The sequence below is a fragment of the Anolis sagrei genome, chromosome 3 (assembly GCF_037176765.1).
Source record: "Anolis sagrei isolate rAnoSag1 chromosome 3, rAnoSag1.mat, whole genome shotgun sequence".
Classification (NCBI taxonomy): domain Eukaryota; kingdom Metazoa; phylum Chordata; class Lepidosauria; order Squamata; family Dactyloidae; genus Anolis; species Anolis sagrei.
Window position 1 is genome coordinate 102,161,534 of NC_090023.1, and position 24,268 is coordinate 102,185,801.

General features: G+C 38.6%; 1 protein-coding gene across 1 annotated transcript in view; it reads left to right on the forward strand.

Annotated features, from left to right (window-relative positions):
- The first annotated feature begins 5,377 nt into the window (after nucleotides 1–5,377).
- TMEM131 (transmembrane protein 131) overlaps nucleotides 5,378–24,268 on the forward strand; it is a 79,519-nt gene continuing 60,628 nt past the window's right edge. Inside the window, exons 1-2 of the mRNA XM_060767103.2 lie at nucleotides 5,378–5,703; nucleotides 19,018–19,079. Of these exons, the coding sequence (XP_060623086.2) occupies nucleotides 5,526–5,703; nucleotides 19,018–19,079 (240 nt within the window). The 5' untranslated portion in view covers nucleotides 5,378–5,525. The remainder of the gene's footprint in view (nucleotides 5,704–19,017; nucleotides 19,080–24,268) is intronic.

The following is a 24,268-nucleotide window of genomic DNA, read 5'->3' on the forward strand; positions in this document are numbered from 1 at the left end:
AGTGCCAAAAAACCACCCACTTTAAAATAATACAATAATTAAAATGAAGAACAATTTTAACAAACATATTATTTCAATGGGAAGTGTGGGCCTGCTTTTGGCTGATGAGGTAGGATTGTTGTTGTTGTTGTTGTTGTTGTTGTTGTTGTGTGCTTTCAAGTCATTTCAGACTTAGGTTGACCCTGAGCGAGGGCTGGGCAAATGATCTTGGAGGGCCATATCCGGCCCCCAGGCCTTAGTTTGAAGACCCCTGCTGTAGAGCCTACAACACCATGGACTCTTTGGTAGTCTCTCATCCAAGTGCTACTACATGTGTTTTGCAACTGGTTCTGGCTGCTTGATTTACAAAACAAAAGCAAAAGTACATCCAGCGAACCTGAAGTCTACCTATCTCTGCTTCATGTCATTCTGGACTGATTTACAAGATTAAGAATCTGGAGGTTGTAGGATAGTGAGAAAGCTCTGAATCTCTAAGGGATAGATTACCACATTTAGAAGTATGGTTATGGGGCTCCACCTGGGGCAATTTTTGCTCGTTTCCTCTCTGGAAGAAGTGCTCAGGACAGATCATGCTTTCAGGCATTAAGGCCAATTGAGGAGGGTGACTCATAGTAGAAACCTGTGGGAACCAGCTGATTAAGGACTGCAAGTTGGAGTCTGAGGGCACTTCGAGTTGAGCCTTGAGAGACCTGAGCCACATGTTTAACAAGACACAAACTTGCACAGGCCAGTAAGAACGAACACCAAAGATCAGGTGAAAGCTAAAAACCAGAATTATACATGCAAATAAAGGGTAGCTTAGCTCAGATAATGGAAAGTTAATTCCTAGACCTAGGGCTCTAAAGTTGACAAACTATACAGTTCCCTGGGTGGAAGAGTATCATATGTTCATAAATACTGTAATGAAGTTTAAATTTTTAAAAAAACTGATTGAGAAGATACAAATGTTCAGGCTGTCCATTATTTGGAGGTACTTCAGAGGTGTGAGAACATACCATGTCATTTATTCATCTTGCATATACCAGGAACAAACATAAGTTAGATTGGGATCTACAGCTAGATCTCTTTCAAATTTATAGCTGATGTCTTCAATGTTTCTGATTATGAACACTTTGTTTTTCTCTTTGTGTGGGAAACAATTTATTTATTTAATTTATTTAAAACATTTATATTCCGCCCTTTTCACCCCGAAGGGGATTCAGGATGGAGCACAACATATAAACGGCAAACATTCAATCCCGGGACTTGAATTCATTATATGCATACATAAATATTAAAAACATTTGTCTCAATATTAAAATACACTGTTTAAAACCGTCTTGATCATCTGCGTCTAATCTAATTGGCCTGGTAAGGTTTCCTATCGCTGCTTTATTGCACTGTCCCAAAAGCTTGTGGACTCCAGGATAAAACCTGGCTTTTATTTTTGTGTCTAGCATTAATGTTGCACCAAATTATAATATCTTCTGGGAAACTGCATATATTTTTAGTGTGTGACATTCTTGAAGAACATAGGAAGCTCCTTGCACTGAGTCAGACCACTGGTCCATCAAGGGCTTTACTGTCAACTTCGAAAGGCAGCAGCTTCAGGTTCAGGAATGTCTAGGGACTACATGTGATTTCATTGAGTCTGACATAGGACTTTAGTTTTCATTCAAGGCAAAGTTCTTAGCCTTTGTTATTTGAAAACTACTTCAAATTGCAGTAGAAATGAAAGAAATAAAGTAGTGTCATTTTGTGGGAAGCCTCTGACTGATTATAGTGCTTCATTCGTTCTCATCTCCTTACCTTATGGTTAAAATGTTAATGTATTAACAGTGGTTTTCGCATTTTAAAGGTCCATTAGCATTTAAAATGAGTTACAATAGCTAACCTTTAAGTTACAATAGCTTCCTATGTTGGAGCCCCCGGTGGCGCAGTGGGTTAAAGCACTGAGCTGCTGAGCTTGTTGATCGAGAGGTCGCAGGTTCGATTCCGGGGAGCGGCGTGAACTTCCGCTGTCAGCCCTAGCTTCTGCCAACCTAGCAGTTCGAAAACATGCAAATGTGAGTAGATCAATAGGTACTGCTCCGGTAGGAAGGTAACGGCGCTCCATGCAGTCATGCTGGCCACATGACCTTGGAGGTGTCTACGCTCTTCGACTTAGAAATGGAGATGAGCACCACACCCCAGAGTCAGACATGACTGGACTTAATGTCAGGGGACTACCTTTACCTTACCTACAATAGCTATAGCAATGTTAAAGAGTCCCCTAAAGTGTTTCTTAAGGCAACAACAACATGGCTTAATATTTGGCTAGAACAGTGTTATAGGCAGTCACTACTTATTGTTTGGAAGTGAAAGTTGCCATTCCTTAAAAGAGGAATGTAAAGAAAGAATCCAGGATAAAGTAGCCTAATTGGAACAAATAACAAAGTTTGACTGTACAATATTAATTGCAGCTTGTCTTTTGTCACACAATGGGTGATTACTTTCTTATCCATGCTGAAGTGATTGCATTATCACTAATTGTTCTTCATTTGCATTCATTTAACCAGTCATCAAGCTATCACAGCCTGCACATTTCGCATCTGATAAACATTTAACCTGTGGAATGTCCTCCTTCCTTCATTTATATTTAGGAACCTGGTAGTTAAAGACAATGACCTACCATTGCAGTCAGCCCTCCACATTTGCAGGTTTTGCTTTTGTGGATTTGACAGATTTTGATAAATATGGTATCTCTATGAATCTCTAGGTCCTCCAGCATTATTCTATGGTCAACTCCTATGAGATAAAACAATAAAAAAAATTAAAACCAAATTTAAAATATCATTAAAACACACACACCAGCACAATTTTTTGGTGAAACATACCGTAGTCAATCATCAAATCAGATGCTGAAGAGGCCTTTCTTGCTGATCCCTCCCCAGAGAAGAGCCTCCTCAGAAGATGTCAAAGTACAATATTGTTTGCAAAGAAAAATACAGTTCTTCAAATAAGGTGGACCTGAGTTATATAGGGCTTAGAGGATAAAAGCAGAAATTCGATTTGTGCCAGAAACAGACCAGCAGCCAGTGATGCAGATGCAACTATGGAATTGTATGTACCCCATAGTAAACCCTAGTCAGCCATCGGGCTGAAGCTCTTTGGAGCAGCTGAAGTTTTCACTCTCCAAAGGCATAAAGTATGCACTACAGTAATCCAACTGGGATACAATTTTGGCATGTGTCACCATTGTCCTACTTTGCACCTCATGGAACAGGGTGCAGCGGGTGCATAAGTTTGAACTGTGTGAATGCATTCCTGGTCATCACTGCGACCTGAGCTTCCAGTGTCAGAGCTCAGTCCAGGAGAACATCCAAGCTGTGGGTCAGTTTCTTCAGGTGGAGCATAACCCCATCCTGCACAGACCAAATCCCTTTTCCTTGCCTTTTGACTAACCTAAAGCACCTTGATTTTATCTTGATTAAGTTTCAATTTGTTCCTCTTCATTCTGTCCATTACTCATGACAGGCACAGGCTTAAGACCAAAAAAAAGCTTCTTTGGCTTGCAGTGGAAATGAGTGATGGAGCCAGGCATCTTCTTTGCACTGGTGGCACCAAACTTCAACACTTTAGGCCGCCTTTCCCAGCCCTTTCATGTAGATAAGTGGTTCCCAATTTTTGGTCTTACAGGTGGTTTGGACTTCAGCTCCCACAATTACTATCGACTGGTAAGATGGCTGGGGTTCCTGGGAGTTGAAGTTCAAAACAACTAGAGGACCAAAAGGTTGAGCACCACCTTCTGGGAAAGTCCCTTTATAGAATAATAGAGATGGAAGAAACTCCCTGCCAAGAAGCAGGAAACAGCACCCTGTTTAAAAGCCTCCAAAGAAGGAGCCTCCACCACACTTCGGGGCAGAGAGTTCCACTGATGAACAGCTCTCACAGTCAGAAAGTTCTTCCTAATGTTCATGTAGAATCTCCTTTCCTATAGTTTCAAGCCATTGTGCCACATCCTAGTCTCCAGGGCAGAAGAAAACAAGCTTGCTCCCCCTCCCCAGAAGGGGCAATTGGTAGGAACCGAGGAGGGCTTTTTAAAATAATGGTGTTATGATAAGCCTCCTTCAGTTAAACCGGGACTCTGTCTCACTTTGTGTATATATGTGCATTTTGAGCACTTGCTGACTTACAGCGATCCCATAATTTTTATACTTCATACTTTACTTAGGAAAGGAGTCTGCAGAGGTGGTTTTTCCTTCCTCTGATATATAGTCTACAGCACCTGGTATTTGTTGGTGGTCTCCCATCCAGGGAGTAATCAGGGTCAGCACTCCTTATGTTCTGAGAGCAAATGGAATCTGGTGTCTTTAGGGATTTAAAGCTGGTATTCAGAGACTTTAGTAAAGTATATCCAAGACTAAGCTTCCTGAAAATCAAGATAATAGCCCCAGTTTATGCAAGCGTTAGTTGAATGTGTTCTGTAGGAATGCTTTATTTACATGAACAAAAAGAAATGTGGCCTCGTCAGAATGAACTGAAAGCAGAAAAATTTACCTAATGACTGTTTTAAATTCAGATGGACAAGAGTTTATTGTAAATTGTACCCCTTTTGGCCTTAATGGGGGAGGTTTTTTTAATTGTACTTCATGTGCCAACTAAGGCATCTTCTGATGACTTAAGTAGGCTGCCTTCCACAAAAAAGTTTCTGACAATTAAAAGCTTTTGTTTTGCAGGTATCACAAGCCTTTTTTGTTGTTGCTCTTTCATGTAAACATTGCCTGGACTGTGAAACTTGTCCTCATAAACAAGTCGTTTTCTCTCTCACACAAAGTTTGTATAGACAGGTGGGGTTCCTTTGCGCTTGCGCAGTGCTGGCCGCCTCCTTTCCTCCCCCGGGAGAGACGAGTAGGGGAGACGGAGCGGCCAAGCAGCCCGTGGCACCATAGAGCTCGAAAACACACTCCGGCTAGAACGTCGCCACTTAAGAACAGAAATGCCGAGTCACGACTCTCTCGATCTGTTCTGGAAGCCATTAGATTTCGGGAAGGTCGTTAAAAGAGTAGAACCTTCAGTCACGATCGACAGAAAGGCGCTTTGGAGACGGAAGAAAAAGCCCGCATGGTGAAATAGAACTCCGCGCCCTTAGTCAAGATGGTGCTCACGGGAGAACCACGAGCTAGAACGGCTTTGCCCTCAACAAAGATGGAAGGGCGCCATACGTTTCCGAAAGGAGGAGGGGGAGGAGCATGGCTATGCCCTTTTCCAAGATGGAGGAGGAGGAAGTGTGCGCAGGCGGGGCGGAGCTGCACCTAAGCGTGGGGAGGGAGGGAAGGAGGGAGGAGAAGGCAAGGCAGGGCAGGGGGCGGGGAGAGGCGTGTGCATTGCGCGTGCGCGCGCCCTCCAGCGCCAGGCCGTAACGAGGGGGAAGGGGGAGGGAAGAGAGAGGGAGAGGGAGCGCGCGCCAGCCAACCAGCCAGAGCGCGAGCGAGAGCGGCCTCGCGTACGGGACTCAGGGGCCCCCTCAGGCGGATACGGGGATTTCTCAGCGGCCGAGGAGCGCCATGGCGGCAGTGCTGAAGCGGGAACCGACTCTTCGCGCCTCTCCTTCCCTTTCCCCTTCCTCCGGGGCTTCCCTTCCCGTCACGGTGGCCACGGCATTGACGGCGGCCCCTTGGCTGGGAGCGGCGCTGCGTCTCCTGGTCGCGGTGCTGCTGAACGCCGCTCGGGCCGAAAAAGAAGGTAAAGGAGGCGGGAGGGGAATGGGGAGGGGGTTTCCTCCCTCTCCCTCTCTCTCTCTCTCTCTCTCGGGGTCGCCATAACAACGCCCCCCGCCCCACACACTCACGCTGCCTTTCGGTTGTGTGTGTGTGCGTCTTTCTCCCTCCCTCCCTCCCCAGGGGTTTAAATGCCCGGCATCTCTCCACACTCCCCCCTTTTCTTTCCTCTCCTCGCAGCCCCCCCCCCCCAAACCAGGCTCCCCCCAAGAGCCGTGTTGCCCTGCCACGGAGTCCTCCCCGAGCGAGGTCCCTCCGCATTTCCTTCCTGCGCCTTGTTGATGTTTCCCTTCCTCCGCCGGGGTCTCGCCATCCTCCCCTTTGTGCTCCTCCTCGGCCTGGCTTACTCGCTCCCTTTTGCGGCTTGAGCTTGGCTTCCTTTGCGCTTTAGGGGCGAAGGGAGGGAAGGAAGGAAGGAAGTCGCCCTGTTTTGCCCTCTTTGTTTTGCCTTCGGTCCCTTCTCGGCCGCTTCTCCTTGGCATTCCCAGAGGCAGCCTTGCATCGCCTGGCCTCTGGGTTTAAAGCAGGCATGGGCAACCTTCGGCCCTCCAGGGGTTTTGGACCTCAACTCCCGGCTGTTAGGAATTGTGGGAGTTGAAGTCCAAAACTCCTGGAGGGCCGAAGGTTGCCCATGCCTGCTTTAAAGCAACTTGTTTAAAATAGTTCTCTTGGTTATGCTGAGGGCCACTCAGGTGGCATGCTGTTTCCTGGGTAGGATTGATTTGTTTAAAGCGCTGTTTCAGAACCTCAGGACAATTAATAATAATAATAATAATAATAATAATAATAATACACTTTATTTATAACCCACTACCATCTCCCCAAAGGGGACTCGGTGCGGCTAACATGAAGCCAAGCCCAAAATAATACAACGTAATAAACACACAATAACAAAATACATCATAACAAAATCAACAATATAAAACAGCATAGCATATCTGTGTGAATACCCACACACACATATATATACACACATTGAGACCATCTCCACTATTTATCTATCTATATATCGATCTGTGTGTATATGAATGAATAGGTGTATAATAATACTAATAATAATAAACTTTATGGTATGCATATAACAATAATAATAATAATAATAATAATAATAATAATATTTATACCCCGCCACCATCTCCCGAAGAGACTCTGGGCAGCTCACAGGAACATTACAAGTGCCAAACATAAAATAAACAATATATAAACATATAGACTCTAACAGCAAAAATGTACATGTATGTATGAATATATAAACACGCCTGCACACACACAGATAGACATATGTATTGTGGAGGGTTTTTTTGTGTATATGAATGTATGTGTATAGATATGTATTGTGGAAAGATCTTTGCTCTGTGTGGGGAGGGGGGGGGGCTGAAAGGGAGATAGTGTAAAAATTGATGTGTATGTATATATTTATTTATTTATTTATTTCGAGGTTTTATATACCGACCCTCTCACCTTCAAAGAGGGATTCGGACCGGTTCACAACATGTGTTAACATACAAAAAATATACAATAACAACACAATGCCACTTAATTACACGATTAAAATATCAGCACCATACACATTAAAACATTATCATCCCTGTTAATATATATATATATATATATATAAGCATATATATGTATACACACACACATATATACATATATAGTGGAGGAGTATAAATGTATATGTCTGAAACTATGTGGAAATCTGGAAATTGATGACCTCAATATGAAAGACCATGGAGATCCATAATAGGTCTTCACAGTCTTTTCAAAAGACACCTCTGGAAGACAATCATACGCAGCCATGAGTGATCACCCATTATGATGATAAATCTATATGTAATGCATGTGCACACAGAGACATATATTGTGGAGGGCATCTGCGTGTATATGAATGTATGTGTGTATGTATATGATTGGTAGCTGTATGTTGTTATTATTTTATTTTAGGTTTTTGTATGTGTGAGGCATTGAATTTCCGGTTTATATCTTGGACTGCTTTGAGTCCCGTCCACCCACCCCACTCTGGGGTGAGAAGAGCAGTATACAAAGTAAATAAATAAATAATAATAATAATATCACACACACAGATTGATGGGCAGGTGGTTTGTGTGTATATAGGAGCACTGTCTGCCCTGTCATTGTTTTTGTGGTGAAACTCAGAATGTTGTGCATTGAGGAGGTACATGTGTAAAAGATGGTTACTTACAGTGTTACATAAATTGGCATTGCATTTTCTTGCTGATGCAGCTCCAGGAACTGCATGAAGTGACAGCATTTAAGCAAAGGGCCCCTTCCCTTCAGGCCGATACTTTCTGAAAATATAAATGCATGTGTACATACATGTGCATGCGTGCACGCACACATTGCCCAAGAGTTTTTATTATCAAGGAGATACCAGTATATGGTATCTGATTAAGCAGTCTATAAAAGCTTATGCCAAATATTCGTCTTTGCAGTGGTAATAGACTCCCTGTTGTTTATTTTGCTGATTCAGACATAGTGCAACTCTCTGGAAACACATCATTTTTTCAACTTAATATCTTATTTAATTTTATAATTTTGTTTTTTTATCACATTTTTAGTGTTTTCAAATTATTTATCAAAACACATTAGGTGGTTAGTATATTTCAAAACTAGTTTGAGTGCCACTTTTAGACTTCACGTCTTCTAAAGCAGCTTGAAAGTAAGGGCCTAAATGCCCTAAAAGGCCTTTAATTTAGACAGTATTAATCCCAGTAAGTACTTGGATGTGAGAATACTGAGTACTAGGTGCTGCAGGTTATATTTCAGAGGAAGGAACCAGCAAAACTGCTTCTCAGTCTTCCTTGCCTAAGAAAACACTGTAAAATTCAAGGGGTTGCCTTAAGTTGGAATGCAATGTGAAGGCACATACAGAATGGTCCTCAGAGACATCTGATCATTCGAGTGTTCTGAAGGACAACAGATAAATGGCTTTAAGCCAGGAAATGACCTGCTAAAGGAAAAATGAAGCCGGTGATCAGGGAGAAAACCATTTCAAATATATTACTAGATATGAGCTAATTTCTTAAATATTACCACATGTGTATTTAATTTCCCATGGTATTTAGTAGAAAATTCTTTCTTTATAACTTTGGTTTAGCATATAAAACCTCAAACAAATTGAGTTACCAGTATATCTTCTTTTTCAGACATGTTTTCCATAGAATCCAAATATAGCTGTCACTATACTTTCAATGATTTGTGTGCTGATATTTTGTGTGTAGATTTTGTTGCTATACAGTGTTTAAAATGTGCCCTCATGTGTAACCTAGAACTTGCAAGCTCAGCAGTTAGTCTTACACTGTCACTAATACAGTTTTCTGAATCATCCAGATAGTTTGCCCTCTGCTGTTTTTTGAGGTTGCTGTTTAGACATGTTTGATGTTTCAGTGCATCCAAATAGGGGGGAAAATATTCTGAAGCTTTGGTGTGTTTGTCATTTTATGTACTAATCGTAAAAGCCTATATTTGTACTTTTGTACATACACTTGAACAATTTGTGCTTAGCTGTCCAATGTCTCTGATCTTCCAAGGCAAGTTCCTTGGACCCTCTATTCTTTTAGCCAGTTGAATCTTGACCCACTGTGTCACTTTTCTTCCACCAGGATATTGAACTTTCTGACTGATTTAATCATTTTCTTTCTCTTTTCCTTCAAGATGATACTGAAAGGATAGTATTTCTGTACTGTGGTGATTAGATTTTTCAGCCAATTCCTGCGCATTCCCATTTTAATTTCTTACTAATAAGCTGTGCTTTTTTTTTCCTATAAGATATCTAATCCTATTGTGTGTTGGCAATTTATCTCCTTCAGTGTAGTATTTGGCTGATACCTGCTATTATTGGTGACTACCTGGAAATTACTTAACAAAATTGGATATTTTGATGTTGTGTCTATTATAAAATTTTAGGAAATTAGTAAAATTTCTGTTTCAGAAACTGCTCTTTAGTAAGATTGTTTGAATCTTACTCTTTGCTTATTTTTACCTGAAAGGTTATCTACAGATGTGATTATCTTTGTTGGCTTGGCTGGTCACGGCATACACTGCAAAAGCAGGATGAATATTGCATCTAAATAAAGGTTTAGTTGTCTAGAAACTGCTGCTAACTGGATTTGATAGGAAAATCTTCTGCTCAGGATAGCGCAGAATGTTTTGGGTCCTATGTAATGTGAATACTAGTTATGTTTTCTTCTGTAGAAATATCTTTCAGGTTCTTCAACCCTTAGTAAGTTTTGTTTCATAAGTAAGAGTTTTACTTTCCAGTTTTAAGTATTGTTTTTGGCCTATGTATGTGCCATAAACATTTAGGAAGGGCCTTGGGACTCGCAAGACAACCAGGGATCTATAGACTGACCGAGAACTTCTACTCAGACATTGCATATATGTTTGCAAACTAAATTTTGGTTTCATCACAGAACTGAAGTTCTTGTTTCCTCAAATTGTATCTAAAATAGATGCTCTGAAACACTTGCATAGTTCTGGTGATAATTTTATTTCACTTTTACTTGTTTTCTTTCTTCTTCTTTCTCATTTTGTGGTGTGTGAAAGTTGTAGCTGTGGTTTTAAGTGCATGCAAATGTTCCAGCTGTGTTCAGTTTGCTTAGCTCAACATTTTTTTGGGTATGCAGTGTAAATACCTGTTTGTGTTTCAGACTGGAAATTTGCCATTTTCCTGATAGTCATTATGGAATAGCATTTGCCCTCAGGCAACCAGCCAAGTGGCAAGTACAGAAATCTGTCTACTCGCTTCTTTCTCTCCTTTTACCCATGGCACTCCCAGAAGCCTCTAGCATGTTACTAAATGAAGCAGATTACTTTAGCTGGATTTTCTCCCTTAAAAGAAAGTAGAAGGAGAAAGTATACCTGCCATCCCTTTGGGTGGAACAGTTGACACTAACTGAAAGAATATTAAATTTACTGAGGAAAACAGATTCACTTGCCACTTTCCCTTCACCATATTTTATAGGAGAAAGGAAAAATATCTGGCAACAAACTGATATGAATTGATATATCAATTATAGCTCTTCTAAATACAGATTTGTCGTGATGAAGTATTTGAACATGTTCTGTGGTTCTTGTAAAACAAGGGTTTTTTCTCCAGTAAACCGTATTTATGAATGAAAAATGCCTTGGCAAAAGACCACATTTTAAAGGGAATGCTGTTTGCTAGGTGTGCTCTAGATGCAACTGTACATAAATCAATAAGTCAGTGTTTGAAATAAAACCCATTTACTAGTTTCTGTCTACCTCTTGGCAGTGAGAGTTCAAGACCAACTGGTCATGCTGACTGGGAAAGTCTACTAATTATCTTCAAAAATAACGTTTCCAAACTTTACTCTAGAGTACTGTATAATAATCTGCATCCAGTGTGGCTCTACATATTATGTTGAATTGTAACTCCTATCAGTTCTGACCTGTATACCCAATAGTGAGAAAAGTAGTGGAGGTGCAGTCAACAACATATCGAGCAGAGATGTCTAATCAGTTGACTTTCTTGGGCCACATCGGAAGAAGAAAAATTTATAGCAAATTATTAGAGTGGGCAACAGAAAGGGAAGTCATAAAAGATTCAATGATTCGATGGGCCAAAAATATTGGGAGAACAATTCAACTTAAAGAATGGGAAGAAATATGGACAAAGAGACTGAAATACACTTATGCATCTGACATGCAAGAAAATTGGTTAAAAATGCTACATAGGTGGTATATGACACCTCAAAAATTAAGTATTATGTACAAACAGGTTGATAATAAATGTTGGAAGTGTAAGAGCCAAGAGGGTACATTCTACCATATTTGGTGGTCGTGCGAAAAAATAAATAAGTACTGGAGAATGATTCATATAGAATGCAAAAAAATATTAAAAATGCCACTAGTGCCAGAAATGTACCTGCTGGGCATGTTTGACTCAGATATATTTAAGGAGAAAAATAAGGAGAAATTGTTCACCTTTTTCGCCACAGCTGCAAGAATGGTTTTAGCTAAACTGTGGAAACAGGACAAAATTCCTCAAAAAATGGATTGGATTAAAAAAATCACTGATATTAAAGATATGGATGAATTAACATATTGGTTACGGCAAAACAATGGATGAGGTATAAAATCAACAGATTGGAAACTTTTGCAAGAATATATTGAAAGGAAAGACTGGATAAACTAAATCAAATAAGAGAGTGTGAAGTAATATATATAGTCCCCTTCCTAATATATAAGTAAACATTATTGGAAGAAATGGGAAAGAGGAAAAGGGAAGATAGAAGACGAACAGAGGAAAGTAAGAAGAAGGGAAGTCACACTAGGGTGTTGGTTGTGGTTTGATTTTGTTTTGTTGTACTAGGTTGTCGAGGAGTTTTTTGGGGTGATGGTGGAACTATTTTTTTCCCTTTTCTTTCTTCTTTTATGAATGAATGTTTTATTGTAAACTTTGGTGAAAATCAATAAAAAAAAATTTTTTTTAAAAAAAAGGAAGAAGAAAAATAGGCTTCAACTACACATAAAATACACGAATACTAGCTGATGAGCAACATGGCAACAGAGTCCTCTTAATCTTTATTTTATTTGTTAATTGTAACTGGGGTTTTTTGTGTTGTTTCTTCAGGCTGAACTGTGTGCAATTAGAGTGTGTATTACAGATAATATTTATGGATGTAATGTACTCAGATTATTCTGTTTCATTCTGTTGTTGTCTTACAAAGTTCACGCTCAAGAACTGTACAACGAAGTTACCAAAAACTTGCCAAAAAGCTCATATTTTAAGAAAGTTTACAGTTTTGTGTTGGGTGACATTCATAGCCATCATTAGCCGCATGCAGCCCATGGACACAGGTTGGAGAAGCCTAATCCTAGAGAGCCATAACATGCCCATCCTGCTTAGAGTAAGTCAGCAGCTCCCCCTTGATTGTTTTTTTGTCTAGATACATAGGGAAAATACTTTTATCTATCCCAGTCATTTCAAATCTGAATAACAGTGACTCTCCTATCCTGAACATGAGATCCTTGCTATTTCCCAATGGTTTCATATCCCCAGGACTAATTAAAACTGATTGTGCTTAGCATCTAAAATCACATTAGATAATGTATTCAAAGTGATTACATTCAGAGGCCTACCTCAGTTAACCAAGCTTTTGACAATAAAACTTTTTAGAAAGATGTTTTATGCGTGCCCAGACATCCCCTATCCTCATCCACTGAAGTGGCAGCATGGTGAAGGAAGGCTGGAAAAACATATTTCTTTAGTTTTAGGTTGCAACCGCATGCATGCATTAAACAAGGCAGTGAAGCTTAAGATGGGAAAAAGTAAGGCCAACCCTACACTAACTGTGTTTACCTGCCTACAATCTGCAAAGTAAACAGCAGCTCCCTCCAGAATCCCTTACTAATTTTTTGACGGAATGGTAAAGGACATGTGCAGAAATACAACCCTTTGCTGTCAAATTTCAGAAGCAATGTCGGCTATAAGGAAGATTCCCTCATCCACATGTTAATTTCCAGTGGTTTCGGTTACTTACAATCACTACTACTGGGAGTATTTATGAAGGGTCTCTCCAATGCAGTTCTATGGTATGCTTGGCCTGGAAGTTCAAAGGGACAATTGGTGGTAGTTGGGTAGTAAAGTATTTCTTCCTGACCATGGGAAGCAAAACTATAAGATTTCAGCACTCTCTGCAGTTTCAGATACCTGAGGGAATGATCTTGGAAAGTATCCCTTGTGGATAAAAGACTCTTACTGTAAACATTGAAATAAGCCAAGATTGAGTTTAGAAACCTTTTATAACAGTATGCGTCTATGTACAGCAGGCAAGGTAAACAGCAGCCATCAGTAGAACCCCTACACATCAGTAAGGGCTAAATAGAGAAATTGAGGAAGTAGATAAACGTGCGTCACCTGATACCTTCACTGTGTTAAAAATGAATAGATCTATACATCTGGCCTCCAAAATAGAAATCACCAGAAAGGTGGAAACTGAAGAAAGAAAGACCCAGTTTGAAGGATGCTTTCAGGTGGTCTCTAAAAGTGTTTTTATTTACTTATGTAAGGCTTACTTGGCCTGATTCTATTTCACATGTATATAACATTAGCTTTTCTATGACAAGTTGGCGGACACTTGTTAAACTGCTGTTCATTTTTGTGGAATAGGAACCTAGCCCTGTTTAGCTTTCATAGCTTTTTCTAGTACTATTTTTTTAATTAAAAAAGTAATGCCCAGGAGCACTTCCATTTTTATTTACTGACCTATACAAATAATTAGCGTGAAAACTCCGCAATTCTTACCTCTCTTAAATAATTTAGTTAAGTACAGCTGCTTTAAAATGTAAGCATGACAGTATGACCCTGAGATTTATTTATATTTTTGTGAATAAAGAAACATGGGATTGAAGTTAGAATCGGTCATACTTTGATTAAGAGTAACCATCATGTATCTCCAGATTATTTTTGTAGTCCCTAGTAGTCCACCTGACATCTCTGCCCTGCTGCACAAAAGAAAATGTTAGATACAGTTCTCTTTTAAACTAGTCCAGGGCTTCCTCCAGTTCTTTCAAGGTAACAAAGATAAAGACTATTTTCCAGAGGGGAAAATTAACAGGTCCTAAGGGCGGGTAATTATCAGAACTGAAAACCTGTCTACCCATCCACCACTGTTTTCAGTTGTTTTACTATTAATGTGGAACCAGTCCACTGTTGCATAACAATACCTTTCGCTTTCATAGATGATTAACATGTTGTCATCTCTTTTGTGATATTTTTCCTTTGAACATTTGTAATTAAAGAACAGTCAAGCAAGACATAGTTGTTTGTTAAACTGTGTTGAAATAATGCTAATTCACAAGTAATTCTCTTGTTGTCCACCTCAGTGCAGTGTTTACCAAAAGATTGCTCGATTGTCTGGTGCCACAGGAATTTCATGAGCAGACCAGGTCATAGCTGTGTAATTTGTCAAAGGGTCTCTTTCAACCCTTCTTAGGCTTTGTATTTGTAAAGAGAAGAGTTTTTAAAAAATATGTTTAGAAAACAAATGCCAGGTTAAGTTCAAAGAGGCAGAAAAACTTGAAGCTATTTTGTCTTAATATGAGGAGAATGAAGGTTTGAGTTCTTGAGTTGATATTTTCCCCTTTGTAACCATGTGGTCAAAATTATTATTATTATTATTATTATCGTCATAAATCAAACATAGTTTTTTAAATACTCAGAACACAAGAGTGATACCAGTAAAAAATATACTTGAATCCTAATGTAACTTTACTCCAGGAAGTTAAAAGGAAGAAAATTTCATGTTACCTCCCTGCACTTACCACAGCTCCATTTTAGAAAGTTTTTCAAACAACTGAAGAAGGGTGGAGGACATTTGAGTCCTCCACTTTACCTTGAATTGCTTTAGGTTCTGATTCAGAATTATTGATAGCTGTTAAGGCACCTCTGACTTTGATTCTGTAAACAAAAATCCTCTGTTTCTCAACATTTTTCTGACCATAGCCCCCTTCCAACTTTGTTTCCTTCCTGTGTCCCCACTGTCCTACCCAGGATATTCCATGGGGGTCCAGATAAAAATCATGTATTTACAAAAAAGTAGAGGTCTCATTGTGGTGTTTTGTCTTTATAAAAATGTATATGTGAATGTCAGTATGGTTAAGATATTCTAGTTATTTCAAAAATTCTTAAATTTATTTTGTCAGGGTGGTGGGGCGAGCGGTTGATTGATCTTGATGGTCCACAATGTATCCAATATTTGTCTCAGTGGTCCACTGTCTCTTATAAATTGGGAACCACTGTCTTAAAGAGAAGGGGCTAACTCTGGATCCCTCCCATAATGGCTATTTACAATATGAGGCTAACCTCTCCTAACTAAGGGGGAAACAGAAGAGGTTTATGTGGGGGCATGACACTTCCCATAAAAAATGAGCAATTTAAGGAATGCTTAAGAAGCACTTTGTCTTCTTGAACCAGTGAAATGCTTTTAAAAATAGGGTTTTATACAAAATTGTATTATTTTAAGATTTGTACATAAAAGAAGATACAGAATTGCAGAAGTAATATTTCTTAATACTAAAAGTCAACTCCACCCTCAAAAAAGGAGCCCACCTTGCTTCAAAATCAAATTATTCCTCCCTTTAATTTGCCATGGTTTCAATTCCTTTTCTTATCCTCTACTTCTTGACTCCCTTCGTATTTCAGTCGGGGGCACGGTTGTTGTTAGTTTTGCTTATTTTTAACTGTTTGTTTAAACTATTCTATGTTTAATTCAGTATTAATGTTTATATGTTATAGGTTTAAAATTGTGATTTGTGATGTTTTTAGTATTGTTAACTGCCTTGAGTCTTGTTTAATAGAAGAAAGCAGGATATAAACAAATTAAATAAAAATAAGGCAGGGGACAGCAACTTTGGAGGGTGGCTGTACCCTTCCCTCTGAAATTGTCTGAAAACTGTCCCCCAGATCTGGTCTTCATTGTCAGTATATTTGTTTTGGGGTTGGTTTTTTTTTTGGTTTTTTGGATACTTTTGAGATATTTGTTACTGTTGGAGACCTCAAAGAATGGTCACTAACAACTTGGGGGTAGTTTCTATCTGCAGAATTGAGGGAGGATAATTACCTAAGCATATACAGCACACAAATCCAGGTTTACATTTCCATAAGCACTGGTGTAACCTACTTCATGAGCTGATCATATAAGTGGGTCTTCATTACTTGGGAGGGTAACATGCTACTGAATTACATACTGCTAAAATATTTTTTGTTTTGTTATGAAATTAAGTATTATTATATTTGAAATAGTGTGGATCCGAAAGCAGCATATTTTGTTTGACCATAGAATATTAGGAGGGTCAGCCCTTGTTAGTGTGTAGTTTGATGGGAGACTTCAAAGGAATGACAGGTCCCCTAGGATGCATTTGAGAGCAGGACAATGGAAAATGACCTTTACATATTACTTGCTTAAGAATATCCTAAGAAGTTCATGACAAGTGACTTAAAGGTGTATGCATATACATTTTTATCAATAATATCCTTAATTTTTCCTCTCACTTGATACATTTCTGTTTGTCCTCTCAAACTTACTTTGTATATTGTATCTAGAAGTATCACAAACTGAAGGAAGACATCATGGATGATTCTAGCTAAAATAACGTATTTTTGAGGAGAATCCTGTCAAAATTGTGTTTAATATTACATTGTATTCCTGATTCTTTTGAAAACTTTAGTACTGATTCCCTCCCCCTCCCTCCACAAGAATTCTGACAGTACAATCTTAGACATGCCTACTCAGATGTGGACTAATGAGGGCATTGCAGTTTACTCCCAGGAGGATGATTGTAATCCAATTCTCTTTATATAGTGTAGGATTCCCCTGTCCCGTATATTCATTACATTTAGTATACAATGGGAGTAAACCATGGTGGGCTGGCCAGGGTGACAGCTTGCCCAATGGGTTATGTGAGGCCAATGCATACATTACATAAATTTTATTTTATTTCTTATATAAATTAAATTATAGCCTTATAGCTTTGGGTGGTCCCCCTTTGTCTCCTTGCACCCAATATTTTTAGACCAGTCTCCCACTGGGGGTGAGAATGGGCTCCTTTAGATGTTACCCTGAAGCTCTGCATTTCTTATCATTGACCATTCTATTCAGGACTGTTGCAATATGTAGTAGAGCGTCATCTGTAGGACCTCATAATTTTCACACTTGCAGTCACAGTAACAACATGATCCTTTTCAGAATATATAGATGGAGGTAGACACCAAGGCCAAAGCTCACAGGCAAGTTTTGAAAATTATAGGAATATCTTTGTAGCAGGTTTTTTAGATCTTTTATTTATACTCATTGAATGTTGTGTGGTTTGTCTTGTGAGTTTGGTGTGGCATTTTGAAAATTTCCCAAAAGTACTGGCAGGCTAGCATTTCATTTTTGCAAAAGTATCTCTCAGGCCCAGATGTACTTTGGAATAGTGTTGCAAAAGGAAAGAACAGATGGATTCATAGTTCTGTATTGCCTTGGGGCCTTGTGGCTTCTCTTTCTCAAGTGTTTCAGACACATTAGCGTGAACCATTAAAAGGATAGTGCATGCCATGTGGTTAGACACAATATCCAAGCTGTTCATGACATATTTCTGTTCCCCTCTTCAAACTAGAGTGGATTGACAGACAAAAATAAGAAAAAACAACAATAAAATGAAGCCAGTTCAGAAACAAATATTTTAAAAGTTGGTAGAGACTTCAGTAATTAAACAATAATTATTGAATGCCTAAATGTCATTGGAAACAAAACAACTTTCACGTGAACCTCCCACAAGTCTCCTTCAAAACAGCCTTTGTGGTGTCACAGAGATAGCCCTGTCTTACACCACCACCTTCTGCACTTTGCTTAGCAGAGATTTACTGAAAAGGACTATATTATATCCCAAGATACCAAATGAGTGTGTATTCAATTTAATTCAGATTTCCATATTAGAATTAAAATGATTGAATGTTAACGCTACCTTCTGCTAAGTGATGCATTAACAGAGCAACTGTTTAAAAACATGTTGAAGATATTTGGCCTTTAATACATTCAGTGCATGTTGTCTATTTTCTCCCTTTAGATTACTGCAATGACTTCTTAATTGAATTATTCCTATGACTTCTTAATTGAATTATTGGAATAAAAACACTGAGTGTGGTACTTATAAAAATCAAGATAAGGGTTTGAAATTGTCTATGGATAAGCTTTAAATATACTGAATATTATGAGGTTACTGATTTTGTCTATTATTATTGAAGTCTGGTGAAATGATACAAACCAATTTCAAAGAAACTACTTCAGTGTTTTGTGTGTGTGTGTGTGTGTGTGTGTGTGTGTGTGTTTGAAAAGTGGATCTGTGACTCTGAATTTGCCTAACAACTACTGTATTATCTGTGGTAATAAAATTGTGTGTCTGATTTATGAACTTTGTACATCTTCATATCAGATGCTAGAGAAGCTGTTGCAGCAGGCTCTGCTGGCATCCTAATCACTAACAAACATATATATTTTTGATGTCAACTTTTAAAATTGTTTAGAAAAGATAGCTTATATCAGGCATCCTCAAACTGCAGCCTTTCAGCTGGAGGATGTCTGGCTTATATAAAAATATATACCAAGGCCACACTCATATCCGATATACTCTCCCTTTCTCTTTTTTTCTTTTTCTTTAATCATACTTTTAAAAAGTTGAATTAAAGCCAGTTTTTAAAATGTAATGATTTGAGTGAATCTTTTGATTTGTGTTTTTTTTTCTTATTTCACAGCTTTTATCCAGTCAGATAACTTAATCGAAGTTCTGCGCTTTGATGAAGGAGGTTTATTACAGGTAAATATTTTCCATTAAATATTTATATAGAAACAATTTGAAGAGGGTGACATCTTCATATTGTTCGTTGTGCCACTTCCTCTTTCGGCCTATTGGCATTAAAGAATTCCTGGGTCTTAGTACACAGAAAAAATCATTCAGATCGCATGATACAGCTTTACATGAAGGATGAAGTAGCTGCCATAGCAGGGCAGTGATAGGAACTGACTAATTGCAATCAACTGAATTATGAATTAAGTTGGAAATCTGGTAATAAATGTTGGCAGCTTAATTAACTTTATTTTTTCTTGATAGTGGGTGACTTAAGTTGGAATTTTGGCACAATCACATATACAAAATTAAGGTACCGTGCATACTCGAATATAAGCCATCCCGAATATAAGCCGAGGCACTTAATTTTACCACAAAAAACTGAGAAAACTTATTGACTTGAGTATAAGCCGAGGGTGGGAAATACAGCTACTGGTAAATTTCAAAATAAAAATAGATACCAATAAAATCACATTAATTTTGGCATCAATAGGTTAAAATGTTTTTTTAAATATTTACATAAAACTCTAATTTAACATAAGACTGTCCAACTCTGATTAAATCATTATTCTAACCTTCTTCAATGTAAATTGTTTACGTATCCTTCCAATAATCACCATAGTTTATTTTAACAATACATTTTGCGGGAAATGCTGTATGTATAAAAAGGGAAGATTGGAGCAGGATAGGGGTGCTGGAAAAGTGGGGGGAAATTGAGGTGGGAAAGGAGGAAGTGGGAAGGACTGATGAGAGGAAGGTGCGTGGCCTCTCCTCCCTTCTTGGCACAGCAGGAGGAGAGGAAGGCGTGCAAGAAAGGACAGGAACGTGCTCAGCCTCTCCTCCTCTCTCGGCACAGCAAGCTGTGCTGAGAGGTGAACATCCTAGCAAGAACATGTGGGGCTAAAAAAAGAGCTTCTTTTGGCCTCACACCTTCCTGCCAGGACCCTCACTCACGTATAAGCTGAGGGGGACTTTTTCAACCTAAAAACGGCTGAAAAACTAGGCCTTTACTTGAGTATATACAGTATTATATTTTTAATTGATAAATGAGCCACAATGCTAAAAAGCCAGAAAACCTTACAATACCTAGCTGGTTTTGTACTCAAGACATAGTTCTGTTGGACTATTTTGAATCTACCACTTGTTTTTCAATAGTTTGCCAGGGTTGGAGAATTAAATGCAACAGATCTCCATGAATATTGTAAATACCTTGTGAAGCTTATTGCTTGACAAAGTTGTTTACAATTGAATGCAAAATGTCTCGTTGAATGACATAAAGTTCTTTATTGCAGGTAATATCAATAGTGTATTTCTTCGGATCTAACTGTTTGATTGGTGTGATATCTAACTCATACATAGGTGTTGTATTTGATACTTTGCATTTGCACTGCTATACTGTGATGTAGTACTGAAATGTCACTTGTGATTTCAGCTTTGTTATCAGGAATACATCTGAGAGAGGAGTATTTTGTGGATCTGTATTTCCTTGCTGGTTTTCTTATTATCTTTTAAATATTTCAAAAGTCTTTCTGTGAAATAGCAATCTGTTTTGATAAACTTCACCAAAAGATACAACAACAGTAGCGGTTGTTGTTTTGTCATTCTAGGGCTTTTCACTTCTGTTTTTCTAATAATAATCAGAAAAGAGGAAACCAGTTACACTTTTATGATTTATACTGATTTCTTCCAATGACATTTTAACATCAATATAAAGATACAGTTCTGGTTTTCCAAATAGTTAAAACATAGACATGGTGCTTGTTCTGACTTATTGCATGGAGCCAGAGTCCTCAAACTTTTTAAGCCTAAGGCTGGTTCATGTTCCCTCAAACTGTTTGGGGGGGGGGGGGGGGCAGACTATAGTTTTTAAAAAAACACGAACAAATTTCTATGCACATTGCACATATCTTATTTGTAGTACAAAAGCACATGAAATAACAATAAAAGGTAAAAGTAAACGTTTCCCCTGACATTCAATCTAGCCATGTTCGACTCTGGGGGGTGGTGCTCATCTCCATTACTAAGCCGAAGAGCCAGCGGCATTAGCTGTAGACACCTCCAAGGTCATGTGGCCAGCATGACTGTATGGAGCACAGTACAATATTTAAAATAAAGAACACTTTTAACCAACATAACCTTACCAGTATTTCAATGGGAAGAGTGGGCCTGCTTTTGGCTGATGAGATAGTCAAGTTTATTAGGATTGTTGTTGTTGTATGCTTTCAAGTCATTTCAGGCTTAGGGCATCCCTAAATCTAAAATTTAGGGTGGGAGCCAGGTAAATGACCTTGGAGGGCTACATCCAGTCTGTGGACCCCTGGCATAGAGTGACACATTCATGCATGAATGTACAAATGGGAGTATTTGAAAAAAATGTGGAGTTTTCATCCATGGTGTCTTCAGTGTGAGATTTGAATAAAAAGTCTCTCCCATTAAATAGCAAAGTCATAAGCCAAGAACAAACTTCTGATAAGCCAGAGTTTTTGATTCACACATTAAAGTAAATAATCCATGGACAGCAGAAACAGGTAAGTGGAATAGTCAAGTGGTGCACATATCCAAACACACATTGTAATTGAAGATGAAAAACAACAGCTCTCAAATGTTAAGAAGATTTCAAGATCTTAATAGTATAAGAATTTAAAGCCTGCTTTTAAGTAGGCTTTTGACCTTGTATGATAGCTTCATCATCTAACAAACTTCAGAAAAAAAATTCTGCCTTTGAACATTAGAATGTTGTAGTTCATCATTATTTAAAATAGCCCGGTAACTCACAGAGAGGCTTTTTATTTAGCATTCTTTTAGAAATTATTTATCTCACTTGCTGAATCAGAGTTTATTGAGCCCTGGCTTTAATTGAGCAATTGATTGTATCATTCCTTGTCAATTGCATGAAAAATGACGAAACTATTTTTTTCATATTTGCTTAGGTATAGTTAGCACTAAACTATCTTGCAGAAGGTTCTTGTGGGTTTTTTCGGGCTATAGGGCCATGTTCTAGAGGCATTTCTCCTGACGTTTCGCCTGCATCTATGGCAAGCATCCTCAGAGGTAGAATTTTATCTCCTATCACTTATGAATATTAATGACAGTTATAGACTAGGTAAAGGAGCTAGCACATAAAGCTACATTTTAAGTGTAGAAAGAGACGGGGGGATTTATTACATATGTTTTAGGGATGTTTTCCTTACTCGTATGGTCCATATATTGGTTCTTTGTTATTTAAGTATAATCCCTGAGTTAAATTTCAGTTATGCCAAAAACAACTAGGTAGAAGCCTACAAAGGTGTTCATTGTTGTAGAACTGCAGTATACATTCCACCTGATGCTAACACTACTATAGCTCTGGGATTTTTGTATAATGTTGTTGGAAACCAGCAGAAAAAAGTATCCTGATATTATAGTGGGGGACTTCAATCATACAGTCCTCTTTAAATTTTAACAGCATGTTAAGTTTGCTACCAGATGAGGCAATACATTGGATAAAGTGTATACCAACATTAAACATGGCGGCAGGGTTATACAGTTACCACACTTGGGGTGGTGAGATCATATGTCATTGTTTTTGGCACTGGCATATATTTCTCTCAGGAAACAGACCTTGCCTATAATAAAGACTGTGAAATCCTGGCCTGAATATGCCTCTCAACAACTTCAGGATTGCTTTGAGATGACAAACTGGGACGTTTTTTTATCAACCAGACCTGGAGGAGAATACTGCAGCTGTTCAGAGTTATATTAAATGTGGCACAGATATTGTCACTGTGGACAAATGCAATCAAATTTATTCCAAACAGAAACCCTGGATGACTAGGGAAGTCCAGTGACCATTGCGTGACAGAAATAATGCTTTTAGGTCTGGAGGTAAAATATAGTGCTGCTAGAGCTAGTCTAAAGAGGCATTGGGCAAACCAGAATGAATTATAAGAGGAAGGTCAAGGATCATTTTCATAGTAACAATGCAAGGTGTGGCAGGGCATTCATACTAATTGTACATTAAACAGTGACATTCCTGTTGATGAGGATGCTTCATTGGTAGAGTTGAATCACCTTTTGTCCACTTTGAAGTAAATCCACCAGGGGTAGTTGAAATACAGCTATTAGCTGATTGCAGCTCCCACCTCACCATGGAGGAACATGGGGTGAGGCATGTTTTGAGTGCTGTGAATCCTAGAAAGGCTGCTGGACCTGATGGCATTTCTGATCAGGTCCTTAAAGATTGTGCTGATCATTTGGCTTGTTTTTTTACTGTTATTTTTAATTGGTTTTTATCTCAGTCTATTATTCCATCTTGTTTGAAGGCTTCCATCATTGTTCTGTTACCAAAGAAGTTCCCTATTTATAATTTTTGAGACTACAGACCAGTGTCACTCACTTCTATCATCATGAAGTGTTCTTGAAAAATGGGTCTGTATGCATACCATTTCTTTCCTTCCATATACATTTGATAAGTTTCAGTTTGCATATAGAACGAATAGAACTATGGAGGACGCTATAGCCATCACTTTCCACACTGTGCTGACTCATCTGAAACGACAGGGGAAATGTATGAGGATGCTTTTTGAAGACTTCAGTTTGACCCAATCCTTCCACATAGATTGGTATCTAAGCTTATGGGTCTTGGACTTTCATATTCAATCTGGTTTTGGATTATGGACTTCCTGTCTTGACATTCCCAGAAGGTTGGATTTGGTAATCATATTTCTTCAGCTCTAATTCTCAACACTGGTATGCCACAGGCCTCTGTGTTGAGTCCTCTACTTTATACTCTTTACACATATGATTTAACCCCTGTTTACCATAGTAATATTATTAAATTTGCAGATGATACAACAGTGGTGGGGTTATCTCTCAAGGGTATGAGTATGCCTACCAGGATGAAGTGGATCAGTTGCTCTCATGGTACAGGGACAATAATTTGGTTCTTAACATCAATAAGACCAAGTGGCTTATAATACATTACAGAAGGAATGAATCAGAAATTCAACCTTATAAATGGAGATTGAGTCGAGCAGATAGCCAGTTTTAAGTTCCTGAGTGCTAATGTTAAGGAGGACCTGATTGTTCATACTACGATGTTGATTGAGAGGGCGCGGCAGTGATTGTATTATCTGAAACTTTTAAGGAACCAACAATTGAATGAAATACTGTTGGTGACT